This window comes from Nasonia vitripennis, chromosome 3, assembly GCF_009193385.2.
Source record: "Nasonia vitripennis strain AsymCx chromosome 3, Nvit_psr_1.1, whole genome shotgun sequence".
Classification (NCBI taxonomy): domain Eukaryota; kingdom Metazoa; phylum Arthropoda; class Insecta; order Hymenoptera; family Pteromalidae; genus Nasonia; species Nasonia vitripennis.
Genome location: NC_045759.1, coordinates 20,777,075 through 20,796,970, shown reverse-complemented (window position 1 = coordinate 20,796,970; position 19,896 = coordinate 20,777,075). Strand labels below are relative to the sequence as shown.

Below are 19,896 nucleotides of genomic sequence, written 5' to 3'. Positions count from 1 at the left end.
TATAAACTTTTCAAGTCGTTGCGCGTGAAATCGCGAGTTTGGCTAATTGAAACGATTGCTGCACTACTGCGTTTTACGTCGAATATAAATATTTTGCATCGCGTCCATCACGTAGACGGAAGTATATAGTATACATCGATCGAACTGCGCAGATGCTATTTACTCGCCGGGCGTCGTTCCTCTTATCTCCACCTTTGATTCCCGCATCATCGCGCGTCCTCCTCTTTACTCCACAGCCGGGTATTCGAAAGCGATTTTGGCCTGTGTCCAGCGTCGACTACTACTCACTCACTCACTCTCTCTCCCTCTGCTCTGTATACGCTTTTAACGAGCGTTCCAGGAAGACGTAGTTTGCAAAAAGCTCGATGCTTGCAGCGCGCGATCTTTTTTCATGTCACCGAGTAAAACTCACTCGCACTGACGGCGCTTTTCATGACCGAGAACTATGTCGCACAAAGGGGAAGATAGACGCGGACTTTTTTTTATACACTGCGGCTGTTGCCGCTTTTTTTCGTCGCGCGGACGTGGCGAAGTTTGAAAGGGAGAGTCGCGCGGAGCTGCTGGACGCGCCGGGAGTATTTTTAACGGGATGCGGACAATGCTGATGCGCCGTTCTTTGGTTCACAGGTTTGTTGGCTGGACGCGCGCTCTGTGCAAATGGTTTTAAACGCGAAAGTTTTGCCGACAGAGAGAGAGAAAGTGGGGCTTTGTTTGGTCTCGACAAAGAGTGTATACTACGACTGACTTTTTGTTCCGAACACTCGAAGTGGGATCGACGATCGTTAGCATAGTGCGCTTTGAAAAAATCGAGCTTCTTCAACCGAACCTGCACAGTCGAGAATTCGAGGCGAAAATCCGGGCGGATTGTACTTTCTCGGCTGCTGCGGAGGCGGCGAATAACCGCGACTTAAAAAGTTCGGCGTTAAAAGCCGTGGCCGCGCGAGCCGTTTATATCCCGGGACTCTCGTTGCGGAATAAATCACCGGCGAGCACGTACGGCCAGAGACGTCTTCTCGCTTATCGCGGAATACAAATTCCGAGGATGCGTGAGTGGCTCGTCGATCATACTCGTGCGGGTTTTAGCCTAGAGTAGGATCTCTCAACTTGGCGAGATATCGGGCTTTTCGAGGGCCGATGTTTTTCCAGTCGTAAATGGGATTTTTGAAACGTGGAGAAGTGATTTATGCCTTTTGTTTGAGCTGAAAATTAGAAATGCTATTTTTGTGCGTTTACTCTTTGGAAAAGTATGCAAACGGTGAATTATTTTCTCCGCATACACATTAGCGCTATCATTCACATCCTGTGTTAATACAAGCGCTTGTGCATAGCTTCCGCCATTGGCCGCTAGGTGACCGACGCGAATCCAAAAGCGATAGCGTGTACCTAGTGTTATAAGCAAGCGAGAACGTGGATGGAACGATATACGCAAGCCGTACATAAAGGCTGCCATTTGAATGCCCACAAGTAGCGAATACGGGCAAATGGTAGCCTTTATCTAAGACTTGACACATGCACAAACAATCAAGAAACAAAAATCCTCTTTTCGACAAAATCGAAGTAGTACATTTCGATACACAAGTGCGAAAGTGTATAGCACGAGTGTGAGGTTCAGGTTTCACGTTAGTGCATGGATCGCCTTTCGCATGTGTTTCGAATAATATTTTTCGACTCTGGAGGCGAAAAGTATTTGATGGCTTTGTAAATCAAAGGTAATGACGATATAAATAAGAGCATAATTAAAGAAATTAATCAACAGAATTTACTCACGGATTTTTGAGATCCAAACATCATGCCGTAGTAAACGCCGACCTGGAACAGAAATTTAATTTCCGTTGATTAACGATTACACAATTACATTTCGATCAATATTCATACGAGAAACTTTTTTGCAAAAAAATCAAATAATCGAGGTAGTTACTTTCCAATTGAAACTAAAAAGGCTCATTAAACCATTCTATTACAAGCGCGAATTCTCAAATCTCAGCGAAATCTCAAACCAGCGGAAAAACCTCATATAGTTATACACCAGCCCTGACTATTAGTATAAAAGAAGTCGCGCGGCGCGCGATGCGCATTACCGGTGAGTCGTTCAATTCGCCGAGTCTCTCCCTAATTAAATTGCTACGCATCCGCGCAGTCCAGCGCGGTACGGTATACTCATTAGAGGCAGCAATCAGCGCGATATCGTTTTGCGAAATTTCGCGCGACCTTTTCCGCGGCGGCGGCGAAGCTCCTTCTGAGAGCCCCTGTTTTCGTAATTGCTGTGAAAAGACCGGCTCTCTCTCTCTCTCTCTCTCTCTCTCCCTCTCGAGTCTATTCGATTAATTCCAACGAGTGTATGGAATGTCCTAGTTTTCAAGAGATGGCCGATTCCGCGAGACTTGATGAAGTCGTTCCTCGTTAAAGAGGACGTTGTTTTTTCTTTCGTTGATGCGTTATCGTTTCGAGGAATAAATTTTACTGGTATGTTCTGAACTCGAGGAAAGACATGCCGAGTGAGTCACGGTGGAGGCACGATAATGAGTGCAGTTTGCGACAAGCTTAGTATCGCAGGATATAAAACTGATCGAGTTTTTTCTGCGCAGATTTCTCAAGTTTCGAAATGCGCATAGCGAGACGAGCTATATTCTAAGATAAGCACTCACTGAAACGGCCACAATTAACGCCGGAGTTTGGCTAAATTTCCAAATCAAGTCGTAAAATCTCCATTGAAACGGCCCGGAGACTCATCATCGAAATACAATAACTACATTAATTCCGCTCGACTCCGGGGGGTGGTCCCTCCGAGCGACTTAATAAACCAAAACTTCATTAATTATCAAACAATTCCCAAAGTTCTCTTAGAGCGGTAGCAGTTCTCCCTTTCTCTCTCTCTCACTCTCCGGCAAAATATTTCAACAACGCGAGAAAATGATTAACTCGTCTCAAAGGCGCCGAAAGAGGAGAGAAGAGTCAGCGGACGAAACAAAGGCCTCCTCTCTCCCTGGCTCTTGAAAAATGAAAAAGAAAGCGAAGTGTGGAAACGCCGGAGAAACTTTGCTCTGCTACAAGTGTCATTTTCCAAAGTCCGGCGCGCTTCCACCGTTGGGGTGTGAAAACTTGCGAATTTCATTTCGAGACCGAGGCGAAATGGAAAGTACACGCCCGGCTGGAATAAGGCACGAGCGTGAAAGGGCTGCAGCAGCGAAGCTGCAAAAGTTTTCTCTTCTTTATATTTTCCCAGACGTTCTGCGAGCCACGACGTATTAGGCGGCCTGATTTCTCGCTCTCTTCTTCTTGTTTGCCTGAAGCTTCTCGGGCAGTTTCGTGAATGAGGCTTTGACGCCTTCACTTCTTTCGTGCGAGATGAATGCGAACGAGATACAGGCACTCAAGATGTAATTTCGCGATTCGATCGCTTTGTAAACAAACGATAACATCCCTGAGCGGTGTAATGTGCAAACAAAGCGAGAACGTAAAAAGCGCTGTGTACCATTCGATAAACGGCGCAATTCGCCACCCCCAGCTCAAACGAGCCGTATAATTCAAAGAAAACACGCGCGGAATATCGAGAGCGCGAGCTTTATACGCGCACACACGCGCGCGTAATCGAACGACACAGCGAGAGAGAGAGAAAGAGAGAGAGAGAAAGAGAGAGAGAGAGAGAGAGAGAGAGAGAGAGCAAAGGAAAGCAAAACACAATACCCCGAGAGAGAGAGAGAGAGAGAGAGAGAGAGAGAGAGAGAGAGAGAGAGAGAGAGAGAGAGAGCAAAGGAAAAGCTTCCGCGTGTATACGCATGCTGGTGTATCGTGTTGAAAAAAGCCGCGCTTTTAATTCGAGTCACACGACGAGAAAGATATAGAGAGAGGGATGCGTCGACACGGCAACAATACCCGCGACAAGTAATTACTCGCTCGTAATTACTCGTTTGTGGATGCGAGTGTGGCGAGACTCGTTAAAGGAGACGCCGTGACTCTTCCCTCCAGCGGCCAAATAAAGAGACAGAACACACGTTGGGCTATGGAAGCCGCGCGCGCGCACATGTTTATCTCTAATGCCCCTTTCTGTCTAGCTGCTCGGTCGGCTCTGCGTTTGTTTATTTGTTTGCGGATCAAAAGGCGCGCGGCCGACGGACAAAGAGGAAGGCGAAATTCAAACGTGCGCGGTTTCTTCAGCAGCGTATCGCGTGTCGTCGCTTTTTTGCTACATAGCGTCAATGTTTTTCTCGTCGATCGGTCGAATAACTTCGGCAAATATAAAGCTTGCGCGCGCACGCGAGAGCGCAGCTCGGCAGAGAAAACCGTTGGCTAACAGCTTGCGCAAATAGCTGTTATTATGCGAAAAATGAAAATGTCGTTAGGCCGCGCGATGCAAATACGTGACGCACATAATTACGAGGCGTTTTGTGTTCTTGCACTCTCTGTGACTCCTCTGCTGTAGCAGCGGAGAGAGGAGCTGCCTCGTTTGCATAAATATGGAACTCTACGGAGGCGCCGAGAAAATTTGAGAAACAATTCGGCAGTTTTTTTTGCCACGAACGAATCGCTTTTTCGCGTTTATCCTCGATTATTGCGCGAGTATATGTTTTGCCGTAAGCAGTTTAGCGCGCTAATGACGCAGGCATTATCGCGTAATCATTCGATATAGCGCGCGTTTAAAATTGAAATCGACTTTCCAATAAATGCATGCATTAGACTATAGAGAGCTGCGCTGGGATATCAATTAATGATAGCGAAGCCGCGAAAGCGTATAATCAATCCACGTCAAATCTATAATAGCGTTACACAGTGTCGGCTCATTTACAATTCAAGCGACTATATAAAGTTCACAGCGATAGAATAACAAACTTGGCGCGTCAAGATTTCGCAAAAACTCGCAAGACTCTTATAATGAAAGATCTGTCCTGACGCACGCATCTTCGCCTATGATTATAAACCAGAAGAGATTTTCATGGAAATCTAGCTATATGCACTCGAGCCTCGACTGTTTTCCTCGATTCGACTCGAGCGACAAAAACCTAAACTATTCCATTGCACGTATGCGCGAAGAGGTGAGAGAACGATGCATCGAAATCGCGCGATCGTCGATCTTTTTGCCGATTCGGAAATTAATAATTCATTTAAAACGCGGTAGCGGGTAAGGATTATATACGAGGTGAATCTTGAGATCTTGCCTTTTTTAGCGAATGGTCGAGTGGCGAGCGGTCGATGCTTTGAATATTGTGACCGAGTGTTCGATTACAGTGACAGTTGGAATCTCGACAGTGTTGTACAGTGCTTTCTCTGGTGGAAGAAAAGAATCGCTCCGACTAATTGCGCCCCAAACACACACACACACACACACACACACACACGCATACACACACAGAGGTGAGTAACAGCTTTTCTGAAATTACAAGGGTGTCCATTAGTCGCTATATGAAGTACGAATGGAATGAGTCCAAAAAGAGCTGGCGCATGTACGTATGGAGTATCTCCAAAAAGCGCGAGAGCGAATTTTCGGTTCAGCGGCTCGCGTGACTGCAGCGCGCGAAAGCCGAGCGCCAGACGCCGAGCAATTAAACAGCCGTCAGTATAATTTCTTATCAGAGGGTCGTCCGCCCGTTTATTCTCCCTCTAAGCGCGTACGGTTAATTTCGCGGGCGTCGCGCTCATTTCTCGTCAACCCGCTTTCGTACAATCTACCGGACGACGCTTTTGCATTTCCTGTGACCTGATTGTTGGCGAATTTGAAGATGTGTATTTAGAATAAAAAAACAGACTCTTGCGTGTGCAAATAACTGTCCATTCTTTCTTCTTTTTCTCATTCTTTTTTTAAAAAAATAACCTCTCCATACAAAGCTCGAGAATTTTAGTCTCTCTCCTACAACTGCCGTTACGCGCTCCGTAACGCAAACACACGCGAGAAATGGCAAAAAATCCAAAACAAATGTAGCTGTAACACACACAGGAATGAGGAAACAAAGAAAGCGAAGGGAGAGGATTAGGTGAGCAGAGTCGCTCTCTCTCTCTCTCTCTCTTTCTCTCTCGCGGTATATTTCTTCGAGCTTATTTCCCACGATTAATTACCTGCATTCCCGATGCAGTGGCGGGACGAGGGCGTCGTTAGTACACCAGAGAGAGAGAGAGAGAGAGAGAGAGAGAGAGAGAGAGAGAGAGAAAGAAAGAGCCGCGGTATAGTCCCGGAGTTATTCGGGCGAAATTTACAAGGAGCCTTTATTACCGGGGAATTCGCATTTGCATTTTTACAGGCTCTGCCTGGGATATACTCCTTTCTCTCTCTCTCTCTCTCTCTCTCTCTCTCTCTCTCTCTCTCTCTCTCTCTCTCTCTCTATTTTTTTCCCAGTCGCCAGCCAGTGGGGGGTTATGTTTTTATGTGTGTTCTACATTATGAAGTTGCTCTCGCGCGCCGACCGCAAATATGCTCTCTCGCGCCTTATATAATGTCTCCCTGCGCTAGAGAGCGTGCGCGCGATACTGTTTGGAGTGTATTTTCTCTTTCTCTCTTTTTTAATTCGAATTTTTTCCCTCTGTTTGCGAATTTCGAAATTTCAAGCCGGTACCGGTCGTTTTTTTGTTTTGCCTGGGGAATTATTATACAGGAGGATTATGCGATTTGTGAGTTTGCGTTTGAAATACGGCGAGTTTTCCGTTTTCATAATATGCAGTGTGCAAACATAGCGCGCACGCGTGTAATGTGAAAATTATGCGCAGTTTGAAGGATAATTAAATTAGATCCTGCAGCACTGCTGCTGCCAATTCAATTTAGTTCGAGCTCGATTTGTTCCCGGAATACGATTCTTTTGTTACATAGTTATCACGTAGATTTTTAGTATAACTATTTCCCAATCGTTTCCCGCGTATTTACCCATATCGCTGCACACTCCTCTCTCCCCAGCAGGCGTGTAAATACGCGTGTATGACGCACTGACTTTCGCGCAAACAATTAAAACGTCGCGAACATCCCGAGCAAACAGCGACAGAGGCACAAGCGGGGCCCCATCGTCTTGGTGTGTCAGCGGCAAATATCGCGAGTCAGGAGCAGCAACAGCAGCAGCTCTCTCTCTCCTCTCGCTGTACAAAAGCTAATTTTGACGGATATTAGGGCTAAGTATGAGCGAACTTGGTCTGGAAAATGTATTTTCGGAATTTTCGGAGGCGCGTATACATTTTGAAAATTCGAGCTGGAGATGCTAATGGCTCAAAGTAGCTGTATTAATCATGCAGCTCGCTCTCATTTACCATTCTCGAGACGGCTTTTTAAAAATTTGAATCGGTTCCGGCCCCCTCGATGCATTTTGCTACGGATACGAATAATAAATGTCGCATCGGATAAAACGTTAAAGTCTCTCGAGAGAATCTAGGACAGCGTCCAACGAACTTCTGATAATCAACCTCTCTCCCTCGCGCATTCTATTACATATTATGCTTGCGCCGCAGATTCTCCAACACGTTCGTGGCTTCCACCGCGTTTCCAGGACGATGATTGCGCCTACACGTATGCGTGTGCTGCACATACTCCTCTCTCCGGAGGGCTTCGTGGAAGTTGTTGAAAAGAAAGAGTTGATTGAACTTTTCTCTTCGGGCGACTACACAATGGCTTTTTTCCTGTGAAAAAAGTGTCTCGGGAGTACGAAGCCGCATGCAAATTAAGTGTTCTATCCAAAAGTGAGCGGCTATGATTTTAAATGAGATTAGGTCGTACACAGTCTAGTCGGCTGCGTGTATAAAGAGCTCCGATGACAAAGTTTCGGAATAAAGTGTCTTCGGCGCAAGCCAAGCCGAGAGCCGCAGTATAAGCGCTAATACATTTACCGGCAGTTTTTCACGTCGCTCATGAAGCTAACAACTTTTCCTCCCCCCGCACGCGCAGGTGCTCTCAAGTAGAGAGTCTCTCCGAAGTTCGCGACTCGTGTATTAAATACTTATCCCGCAGCGAGAGGCTCGCGCGCAGATATTTCGGAAGTTTGAAAAACTTCGACTACGGCGAAATAGCGAAAACGTAGACTATATGCCGATATAAAATCTGAATTGTACATAAACCTCCCGCCTCTCGAATTTTCTCTTATTAAAACTGAAAACTTCATCGGCCGGCCTCGATTCCACAGCTGCAGTCCACTTAGCGAGAGTCAACAGCGCGCGAAGGGAAACAGCGGCAAGAGCTGCAGGGAAAGAGGTCAAAGGACTATATACGCGGCAGTAGGGGGTAGAGCTCTGATGTAAAGCAGGGATTACCCGAGGCCTTATGCCCTAGCGCGACGTGTACAGGGATAGCGACGCACAATGGGACGCGAGAGAAAACGTGCCTGCACCGAGGTAAACTTGCGCAGCCGAGACACAAGAGAAAGCTCGTGTAAATTTTTTTTCTATTCGAGAGTGCAGTTCTCGATTATTCGAGCACTGGCAAACGCCAAAAAAGTATGCATAAACGACAAACCTCGGCGAGCCGGTCTCGCGGTGCTGCGCAACAAAGTCAAAAGTTAGACAGACGGACGCGCAACTACGCAACTATGCGAAGGCAGAGTCCGAACTCGCCGCCGCCGCGGAATTGTCTATCCCCCGGCGAGTCGACCGCAGACTCGACGATTTCGACGGGGCGTCGGGCGTAAAACGTCGAAAGTGTGCGTACGAGCGAAAGTGAATTTCACGCTTCGTTTTTTCAAAAGCGGAATAGCGAGCTGTTTTTTGAAAAGAGTCTGGAAAATCGCGTTACGAAAGTTAAACTTGTTTCCGCAGCCGAGGACAAGAGCCTTTGCGTGTAAAGCTTTCGGTTATGCATATGAATGTATGTGGGACCCGCATGTGCGTCCTACTTTGTTAGACATAATTTCGAAGAGAGAGACGAGATAGTCTTTTCGAATTGCCAAGACGAGGAAAAATAGGATTCGAGAGATAGCGCGATTTTTGAAGAAAAACTTCTCGTCTCCTCCTCCAGTTGTAAACGTTCTACTGAAACTATGAAAAAGAAGGCCACTCGCGAGTCTATTTGAAATTCAAGCTCGAAGCATCCTCATCGCTCGAGTTGGTTTCAATTCGTGTACTTGGAATTTCGAGCTGTATCGGCTTGGCCGAGTAATTTCGAAAATTGCCGAGCTGTAAATTTACAAGCTCAACTTTCTCCTGCGCGGCAATCTCATGTATATTTCATTTTCTATACACGTCGCTCTCGGGAAAGTTTTCCAATACGCCACCGAGCGCGCACAATCCATCAAACTTTTCCAGAACCCGCTCTCGACACAATGAGCTCGATAAGTCTTTTCTTTAATTGAATTAAGACACTCGACAATTTCGAGCTATGTATAAGTTTCAGAAGTCCGATGACTACGAAATTCTCGATAGAAAACTCGACCGTTAAAGCTGTTCCTCGCAGAGCGGAGAAATAACAGCTTTAATTCGAATCCACGCGCACATATAGCGAGGGGAGAGAAGATCGCAGCCTTACGGTCCCACTGGGGAAGGAAAAGCCGCGCGCGGTATCGGTTTATCGACGCAATGCTACAAAAAAGTCTGTGGGTGCGGAGATATCATAACTCTTGGCTTTTTCTCCAAACGACTGCTCCGATACTTTTCTCGTCGTTCTCTGCGATTAAAGATGGATTGCGGCTGTGGGTTATCCGCGACTTTCGATTTCTCTTTTTAGCGTTGCGATATTGTTTTTTTTCCCTTTTGGTAATAAATATTCATAAATTTGCGATTTAACTGAAAATACTGTACTACGGGGCAGTTGATAAAGGGGGGCTCATCATCTAGGAGCAGTGCACCGCACACAAGCGTCAATCAAAAGTCCTCGCGCTCATCAGGTAAATTTCATTACCCGTTACATCCCCAAGCAATCATACTCGTGCTTCCCTTATAGCCTCCGTCTTCGATAAATCACGCCCCCAGGTACAGTCAACAAGTGTAACGACTCGGTGCTCGTACAATAAGGCGACTGACTACCTAGCCCTGCGCGCATTGTACGTCGAGGCATCGATTTTGTCCTGACTGCTACGGGCATTGTTAATCAATCGCCGTGTCATCGCGCGCCACGGCGGCATTGTTTAAATCCTGAGAGGCGATTGATTGCACAGGACGACGACGACGACGACGACGGCACTGGCGTGGGATTAGCCGAGCAGCTAACAAGACTAACGAGTTATCGGCGTGTGGGGCTGGCTTCGATGAACCATGAGTCCTGTCGATCCGTAACAAAGGAGCTGCGTCTTTCGCTCTGCTGTCGCGATACTGCCGTCTGACGAGGAATATTTTTTAAGAATATCAAGTCCGTAACTCCACTGCAACGGAAGAACGCGAAAGGCCGAAAAAAGAAGAGCTCAAACAAGACTCTCTCTCTCTCTCTCTCTCTCTCTCTCTCTCTCTAAAACGTAGGTCAAAGAGAGAAAAAAGGCCGAGGAAAAAACGCAAAACGAGCGCGCGCATGAAGAAATAAAAGAAGCGCGATAACGGAAGCAGCTCCTCTCCACGCGGGAGAGAAAGAGAAAGATAAAAAAGTAAGCAGAAGGGGAAAACTCTCGCGAGAGATCGAGATCCCGAGGGAGCCTGCCGCTGGAATTCCAAGCTCACGCGCCACGGCGTATGTATATATGTACACACGTCCCGGGCCGTGTGCAAAAAGCAATCGTGCCGCGCGGCCTTATAGAGCATCATCGAAAAATCGAAGCGTTATAAATCACGACCTGGCGACGACGATAAATGAAGCGATATTTTTGCCGTGGAAGACTAAATTATTTGCTGCAGCCGGTCGCGAATAGAGAGAGAGAGAGAGAGAGAGAGAGAGAGAGAGAGAGAGAGAGAGAGAGGAGGCATAGCAGAGCCATAAATCGCCAAGAGTCTATCGCGCGAGACGCGTTTGACGCGCTGGGCGAGACGGTTATTCTTCGAGAGGGAGCTTGAATAATTCGACTCTTCGAGCGAGCGAAAAAGATACGCAGAATTAGGGCGCTCGTCGCATAAAAGTCCACTCTCGGATCATCGACGAGCGAGAAGCTTCTAGTGGCCCTCTAAACTCGAAAAAATATCGCCGATGAAAAGCGCCGTTATACAAGGATATAAACCTGTACGGCTGAAACAGATCGGTTCTCGTTCGAGGGGGCATGTAGGAATAATAATTTTTTGCCCGGCCGTGGAGAGCCGCGAGAAATAGAAATATCGCTCCGACTCGAGAATTTTCCAAATCCTCGGAAAGGATGAGCGAGCGCGCGAGAGACGACGAAGGACGAGAACCGGTCACTTTATGATCATTGATGCGAGCGACATTTTATATATATCGTCGAGGAAAGCCACTCGCGAGATGGAAGTTTCATATCTCGCGCGGATGGATGCTTTTTTCTCCCGGCCGGCGGCCGTTAGTCTTTCGGCTGGATTTTTTCGACTAGCGAGAGGCTTCCGACGCTGGTCGTTCGTCAGGATAACGTTCCTCTATACGATTTACCGAGCGGATTTTTTTTCTCTGGGTTCTAAAGTGAAATAAGAATAGAGAGCAGTGAATTATTCAAGCCCCCGCTTCTTCGCTGATGCCGATCGAATGTTCACGAGCCGCCGCAGCGATGTACATATTTTATCGAAGGCCTTGCGAGTTCAATTCTTCTTTTATAAAACAGGACTGATCAATTTTCAGCGCATAATGGAACTTTTAAATTCTTGATAAGTTCGCGTGCTTTTTGTGCCGCGCGCCTCTCTGCGACTGAAATCGCGGGGATGTCGAACCGCGCGAGAGAGTTTCAATTGCCATTCACGAGGCGCGCGCAAAGTAAAAAGTTTTGTGTGTTACGGAAAGAGCGTGTCACGCAGAGTTCTCTAGCTCTATATATATCTTCGATCCTCGAGGAAATCACTCGTCGAGCTTTTGCAGTGAAAATTATCCTCGTAAAAAAATGATAATAATGAACGGGTTATTGAAAGTGGGTCGAGGCAGCAAGAAACTCCGTCGTGGGTACATCCCAGGCAAATTACTACTGTACGCGATCTCTCGCCCCTCTAAGAAGGACGAATGAAAATCCAGGCTTGCTAAGCCAGTGGAAGGGCTAAGACGCGGCCGGCGTAAGCCGCCATTACTCTGGCTGATCTCTCTGTGCGCTGCAGCTCGCGAGTCCCGGTGACAGAGCCCCTCGTTTATATATAGCCCTGAGCTAGCGCATCGCGCGGTACGCACCCGGGATCGGGGATGTATATACGGGCACTTGATCGGATTTGGAAGGGTTGAGGGCTATAATATAGCTCGTTCCTCATCTTTAAGGCGACGCTCCGCTTTTTTCGAACTGTTTCACGAAGTTTCTCAGAATCAAATGACGATAGTCGCAGCTGCACATAAAACGCTTTCTTTTTTACCGCGACAACGTCACACCTTCGCGGCCGGAGGAAAACACTTGGATTCCTAATCGCTCACTCTCGATCCGGCGCGGATCTTCTCGGGCGCAAAAAAGCCAGATCAATATTTATAACGCCGCCGCGCGCGCGCTAATAATCGCGCATCAATATTCATCCCGAGCGCGGCGGCGACGACTGTTGCTCCTTTTTTTGCGCATCTATCGCGGTGTGTACTAATTAGCATTTCCTTCGGCGCGCTAGCGTCATGAATTGCAAAGCCGTGTAATCGGCTAATGGAACACGCTCGGAACAGAAGGCGAGAAAGCCGACGACTAAATTCGAGTCTTGTATACAGCGCTGATTCTCCCTCCGAAGCTTCGTTGCGACTGCATGGAAATCGGCGTCGATTGGTCGACCCCTAGGGGGGTAGTGGGCGTATTGGACTTTATCGAGGGACAGTGATTACGCTGCTCGCTACGCGTCGTGCGTTGCTTTGGCTTTTGTGATCTCTGATTGGGACACGGTTTTTCTCGCGCTCGCGATGGAAACCTTACGTGATTATTCAAGACGCTTACCTTTAGCGGGGAAAAAAGGGACGATTCGTTAGTCGAATGTTCGAGTACGAATTTAAATGGACGATTAGGAATTCGAATTTCCAGGGGCATTAAAAAAAAGAGCAACTACAATAATAAAAGCTTTTTCATCGAACTTTTTCCCATACGCTATAGCTTAAATCTCTCGGCGAGCGCGCGCAAAAAGTCCATCAGTCGACGGCAATTATAAAATAAAATCGCACTCGGAACCGCATCGCGATTGCGAGAATAAAAAAAACAACGACGACACAGTAGAGCGCAGAGCGCGTCATCCGCGTCGAACTGATCGAATTATCGAGCCGCGAAAAAATGCAAATTGGCGCATTGGTTATTAGGCGAAAAGCGCAATTTAAACACCCGGCGTGCTAAAATAGACGAAAGCGATTGCCTTTCAATTCGACCCCGAATCATCGCCTCAATGCCATATAATGAATATACCCTCTCTCCTCGAGTCGGCTGAAAAAAAAACAAAAATAAAATGTAATCAAACGCGCGAGCGCGCTAAAACCCATTTGGACTGTCTATCGATACACGTCCGTCGCAACGAGTGTTGGCTATTTAATTCCATCTCGTCGAGAGGTGCAATCTCCATCACACAGCGCGCGCCGATCCCTAATCAAAGCTCGACCCAAGACAGGCGATTTATCGGCGTCCCTGGATACGCTAGCGCGCAGTAACTGTCGCGCGCGGTATCGTTTAATAATTTTGCTCTGCTTTACTGGCCGCTACTGCGGGAGAAGAGACCGAAAGGCCGGTATAGTGCTCGTGCGCGTCCGTTGGGGATAACGGCGCTATCCGGTTACTAGGGGGGGATAACGCGGATCTATTGTGATGATAATGCTCCCGGCCGAAGACAAACTCGCGTTAGATAAACAAAATGATCCCGTTTCTCACTTTCCGTCTCGCCTCCACGCGGAGCTTTGACTACGGTTTGGTTTGTTCCCTGCTTTGTTTCGGCGTTGTTGCCTTTTTTTTGCGATGTTGCTGCTTCTTTCTCGGCGACGCTTTTGCTCTCGTTTTGTCTGCGTTCGGAGGCTATACTTTAATACTTATGTGTACGTCTACGATCGCTTCTTTTATTTGGCATTTGGATAAAATGCACACTTTCGACATTCTCTACGTTGATTTTAGAAAATCGTGAAATACGCGCTATAATATCGCCGAAAACACGCAATAAAACGCGACTCCCTCCAAACAGGCAAAATAAAACGCTTAGTCTCGATCGTTCGCAGAGCATTTAGCTTTCTCTCCCTTTCTGCGTCCATCCGCTATTTTTCTTCGTGTTTCCTCGTTATCGGGATAATTCTCGGGAGCCCTCGGCGATTTTTCGAACCATTATCAGATAATCGCTCGGCGAGTTTACGCGACCGAATGGAGGAAAAAGGGCTCGCTGCGCGTTTCGGTCGATACTTTAAATGCGGGGGCGATGCTGGTTCGATTATTAAACAACTTTCCGTTTCGATTAATTTTCGTATACGGCACATTGATAAAGAGGTTTTAAAAAAGTGCGGCGATTCAATTTGTAGCGCAAAGCGATAGGACAGTTTACGATTATGGTTTCGCTAAAGCACCTAGTAAAATGCGGATTAACGATATTGTATCGTTTAGGATGAGATTTAGTTTCTCGCAAACAAAATAAGCGAACGTAAATCCATCCGCAGGTGTAAAGCAAGATATAAGTGTAATAGTCGTTGATTTACACGCAGCTTTATGAAAAAAACAGCCAATCAATATTGATAATCTCGCAGCTCATCTGCGAATTATCAGTGCGTACACTGTGTATCTCGAAGTCTCCATCACTTCTGCATGTCATCCGCAGACAAGATCGGCTATAGCGCTTAGAAATACCAGTTACTCGATAGAGCGTGAGATGCACAAAGGAGAGAAGCGTGTCGAGTCAGCGATTAGCCATGCGCTCGCATCCGCGAGCCTTAACAGCTTTACAGCAGTCTGCAAAAAACACACACTCACCGCTTCGCGAGATTAATAAAGACGGTTTTCTAGAGTATCGTACTCCGAGTAATTTTATTCTCTGCGCCATATCCATCATTCCGACGACGCTCTTACTTTCGCTCGTCGAAATCCGCTTGGAAATCACGTCCGATATTTAACTTGGCGTAAGAGCTTACAACGAAATTTCACATATAGTTTCCAAACTTTCCGACGCATCAAATTAGGATTTAATGAAATTCAATAAAGTGATTATGGTAATACGCGCGACATGCGCTACTGCGCCGAGAGGAGAATTTTCCATAACATGACCAATCGGTTCCTGCCGCGGTCACGCTCACTCGGGGCGACACTTATTATGCATTCCGTGTGCCGAACTCATGATGAGGCTTTAGAAGAAAAACTCGCGCCTCGAAACTTTGGCGCGCAAACGGAATATACCGCACGTGATTCACACCGCAGAGACTTTTCCGAACACGGATCGTCAAGAGGAGCCGAGAGGGAGAGAGAAGAAATATAAAGGTCTGAAATCAACGTCCTTATAAAGCAGAAGCTCGTCATAAACGAGCCGCAGCGTAGCGATAAATCCTTGTCTGCGCTCGTGAGCGGGGAGTTGGAATAAAACGTTTATTACGCAGTAATCCCGCGACCTCGCGAAACAAAGTTACAGTTTCAGTTCGATTGCGCGGCAGCCGCGAAACGCGTTAACGAACGAACCGTAATGGCCGCAATCAGTAGTAAAAGACAGACTCGTCCCTATCCGATTCATTCAATCCCCTATATATCGATCGGTACTTTGCCCAGGTGAATCGTAGCGAAGCTTCGATCATCTCTATCCCGTGTCTATAAAACGACGCGTCGAACGAAGATCGACGAAGGAGCTTCGCAAGAGAGAGGGAGAAGCTCGATGGGTTTAATGGCACGTAAATTCTGCGAGAGCCGAGTTTTTACGAGCCGCGGTGATTACCGCGCGGGATCGTAAATATCAATGCAATCCATCGCTATGCGGAGACGTCTGGGGAAGTTTCGTCAACGCGAGGGAGAGAGATAGCCGATGCTTCGCATAATTGAAGATGATGTTTTTGATGTATGCAAATTCACGCGGGCTGTGAGTTTTGAACCTAAGCGCGAGGTTTTATATGGGCGACAATCTCCAGCGGACGCGTGTAATGAGTTTTTAGTCATTTGGTCGGTGGTATGACATACTTTCTTTGTTTGGACAGTAGTATCGCATATTGTGAAGGTGATCCATTGGTTTAGATTAACGATGCGCAGGAGAAAGTGACTTGCACACAGTTTTGTAACTCGCGAGCAGTTTTCAGAGGTTGCTCACGTCACGCTAGAATCTTCGGAAAATGAGAAATTTCACACGCGGGATGTGATAATGTTTACTGCGGATGTTACCACATTCGAAAATAATAACTCTATTCCAAATGAGGCTGCTCCGCCGTCGCCACAAAGTCGCGTATTCCGAGAACAAAATTAAGTAATGCCGTTACTTCGAAACGAAGAAAACTCCTACTATTCAAAGTCACGTTTGCAGCTCAGTGCTATCGCAAACTTAGCACGTGTCAAACAGAGAGTGTTTGCCACGCAGCGAGCTTCGCTCGTTTTTAAAGTATGCAAAGTGCGCAAAGACTCGAGCGTACAAATTTACTTGATAAAACTAGTATTTGTATCCAGCAACAATACAAATTACACTTTCTTTTAAATCCAAGCTTAACCTAGTTATTCCGTTCGAGCATATTCCAAGAAATATCTTTGTAGTGTACGCTCAGAGAGTCTCTAACGCAATGGTCCGGCTAACGTATTCTTGCGTCATGGCGTTGTTCGGTATGGTTATTAGTCTCGCTTTCTCGCTGGCGAATTATATGAATCGCGTTATACGAATACGTACACGCGAAAGCATATCTCTTGATGATTTTAAAATGTCGATGCATCTTGCTATTGTTTCGATAGTAATTATTCATCTGCTTTCAGGTAAAAATGTACAGTTCAACCGTGACGGAGTATGAGAATCCGCCGGATAAGAAAATCACGGATTCTGACGAGCCCACTGCGGAGATCGAAGCCCAGGAAGCTGAGCAGCCGATAATATGGTTTAATGTCTTTGGAATCGCCGCTCTCCACCTCATCGCTACGCACAGCGTCCTCTTTAAATGGCGCGAACCTCAGCTGTACACGTGGATTTTCAGTAAGAGCGATTTTTTTCAAAAATTTAAAACAAGACAATAAATTTTAGTATAAAGTGAGAGAAAATTTTCTGGGACGTAGCATCATAATTTTTCATCGTGTTGTCAAAAATAAATGGATAAAAAAAGTTTCGGCAGCTTTTGATTTACAATATTTTCCAATTCCAGATGTAGCCTGGATATTCGCTTCCGGAGTCGGGGTTACCGCAGGGGCTCATCGTTTATGGGCCCATCGAAGTTACTCCGCCAACTTGCCTCTCAGAATACTCCTGGCAACCTTATTCTGTATGATAGGACAGGTAAGAAATTGCCGTTGCTCTCGGAGCTTCCGGCGCTTTCATTAATATCCATTACGGCCGTATAGCCTTATATTTACTTTTCTCGAGCCCAATGGCAACGGAAATAAAAAGCAAAAGTTTCGCCTATATAGACTGTATCCATTAATTATGTGCCCTCAAGTAGATTGAATTAGTTATGGCAGTACATCTCTGGCTGTCTCCCGCGGAGTAATCGATTATGAAAATAAGAGAAAACGAATATTCGAATTTCCGCAGACGCACATGCACAAGTGGATAAGGGATCACAGGACTCATCACAAATTCACGGAGACCAAGGCTGATCCGCACGACTCGCGGCGCGGCTTCTTCTTCTCCCATGTCGGCTGGCTAATGATGAAGCGCCATCCAGCTGTCATAGAGTACGGCAAAAAGATCGACATGAGCGACATCGAGGCCGATCCCGTCATTCAGTGGTTCGACAGGTGAGCTCGCTTCGCTAATTATACAATGATTGTCATTTGCCACTGCTGTCAATTCCACGAGCTAATTTCCCATCGCATATCCTACGCAGGTACTACGACTTCACTATGTGCACGCTCTGCTTCGTTATTCCGAGCCTGATAATTCACTACGGCTGGAACGAACCCTGGGACGTAGCCATTCTCTCCGTCATCGTGCGTTACGTCTTCACGCTGAACGCCACCTTCTGCGTAAACAGCCTGGCCCACATGTTGGGCAACAAGCCCTACAACAAGTACGTACGCTGTAGATGTAACCTAGTTTCGGCCTCTCTTGCTCTCTATGAACGTATCTGTCAGTATTCTCTTAGTATGTCTGATATTCGAGAAGTTCCGCGTTTGTTTTGGATGGAATTCAGCTCTCGTGATTGATAGCGAAAGGTATTAGAGTAGCATGAGCGGTTTGTGCACGAGTTGAAATCTTGACACGGCTGCTGAGTTATCCAGCTCGAGGTGTCTACATATTCATACACGGTACGAGTTGATTAAGGGATTCGCGGTATTTCGAAATTGGGTTAAAGCATGTCACAAATAAAATCGATCCTGAACTTCGTTATGAAACTATTTTTTCTATTTTAAATCGTCCACAGGAAATTTAGAGCGGTAGAGAACGCTGGCGTATCCTTCTTTGCTCTGGGCGAGGGTTGGCACAACTACCACCACGCCTTCCCCTGGGACTACAAGGCAGCCGAGCTTCCGAGCTACGGCTTGAACTTGACCACGGCGTTCATCGACTTTTTTGCTTCGATAGGCTGGGCCTACAATCTCAAGACGCCCAGCAAGGAGGTCATCGAGAGGGTCAGTCTGAGCAAGGGCGACGGAACCGCCAGCAAGTGGGGCGTCGACTATCACCAGAAGAAACAAGAGGAAGAGCAAAAGGTTCGCTGAGAAATGCATAAGGAGTACAGGCATACCATTCGAAAGCGTGAGATTGTTGTTTGCTTGCTTTCTGTGTTACTATGTCTGAAACTTTTCCTACAGGCTTCGATTGGTTATTGTTGAGTGGCTTTTTATTTTAGTGGATAGTGTGAGCTTTTGGATTGTAAATTAGTTAAAATTGCTAAAGTACATTAAAATTTGAGATCCAAAGTTAAATGTGTATTTTCGTTTACTGTTTACTATCATGAAATGCAGATAATATCAAGATTAATGTAAATTTTGAATGTACAAACGTTGAAAATAAATTTTTATTGGTAGAACGGACGCGCTTCTTTCCAGACAAGTTACTTTTCTCTTTACAACTTAAGGTAATGGTATTTAATAAGATTGTAGCAAAGTATAATAGGTGGTGTATTAAAATGTGCAAGGAAAAAGGTTGCTTTTTATTTTGAATGCAGTGTTAGTTTAAAGATGCAGATTCTTGCTTGTTTTGAAAACAATGAAGCATAAATATTTTTTCCACAACATATATCTGATGATTGAAATCATTGTTCGCGCTAACCCGCTAAAAATTTCTCGCGCCAAAAAGATTTTGTAAAGACGATTTTCTCAATATTCGAGTGCCGCAGTGAAGGTCGAATAAAGTTATGAGATATAGAGCTATTTGTGTCATCGGGAACTCCGAATTGTGGATTTCTATAGACCGTTAAGAGGAAAAATGTCGCTAGAGTCGACGGAAATCACTTTAAACCGAACGATTTTCCATTTCCTTTCGAACGTTCTATTTCTATCGTTTTCTTTTTTTGCGTCTTAAAGGATTTGAGAATTCGCACATCAGTAGCGGTTGGAGTTTCTGACGGTGACATGATAGACCATTAGCTCGTAACGATGGCCTGTTACCTTATCAAGTACACGCACAATCTAAAAACTATTTTACAACTTTGGAGTTTCACATTTCTCTTTGGAAAGTAGGAAAGCTTTTACCGAAAAGGTAATTACGGTTAGTATGCTAAACAATTATTAGTCAATTACGAGCAAACAAAATAAATACGTAAAGATTTATTCCGCGCTTTGTTTTCGCTACTTTTAGGGAAAGTCTAAAAATGATAGTAAGAGACAACGACTAAGTGTACACTTAGCACAATCACAAATAGCTAGTCCGTATCGGATCCGCAATGACTGTATCATACAAAATATTTCG

The 19,896-nt window shown here is 46.0% G+C and overlaps 2 protein-coding genes across 5 annotated transcripts in view; one reads left to right on the top strand and one right to left on the bottom strand.

Annotated features, from left to right (window-relative positions):
* The window catches only part of LOC100115398 (follistatin-related protein 5), a 156,077-nt gene that overhangs the window by 88,066 nt on the left and 48,115 nt on the right, over positions 1-19,896 (bottom strand). For all 4 annotated transcript variants that reach the window (XM_031927797.2, XM_016983315.3, XM_031927799.2 and 1 more), the window contains one exon: positions 1,768-1,809. In XM_031927797.2, coding sequence (XP_031783657.1) covers positions 1,768-1,809 — 42 coding nt within the window. The remainder of the gene's footprint in view (positions 1-1,767; positions 1,810-19,896) is intronic.
* Positions 4,699-19,129, top strand: LOC100115076 (acyl-CoA Delta(11) desaturase). The gene is made up of 6 exons (XM_001599849.5): positions 4,699-5,349; positions 16,809-17,022; positions 17,189-17,319; positions 17,575-17,780; positions 17,870-18,052; positions 18,407-19,129. Exons 2-6 carry the CDS (start codon positions 16,815-16,817, stop codon positions 18,702-18,704), a joined length of 1,026 nt encoding a protein of 341 aa, XP_001599899.2. The 5' UTR covers positions 4,699-5,349; positions 16,809-16,814; the 3' UTR covers positions 18,705-19,129.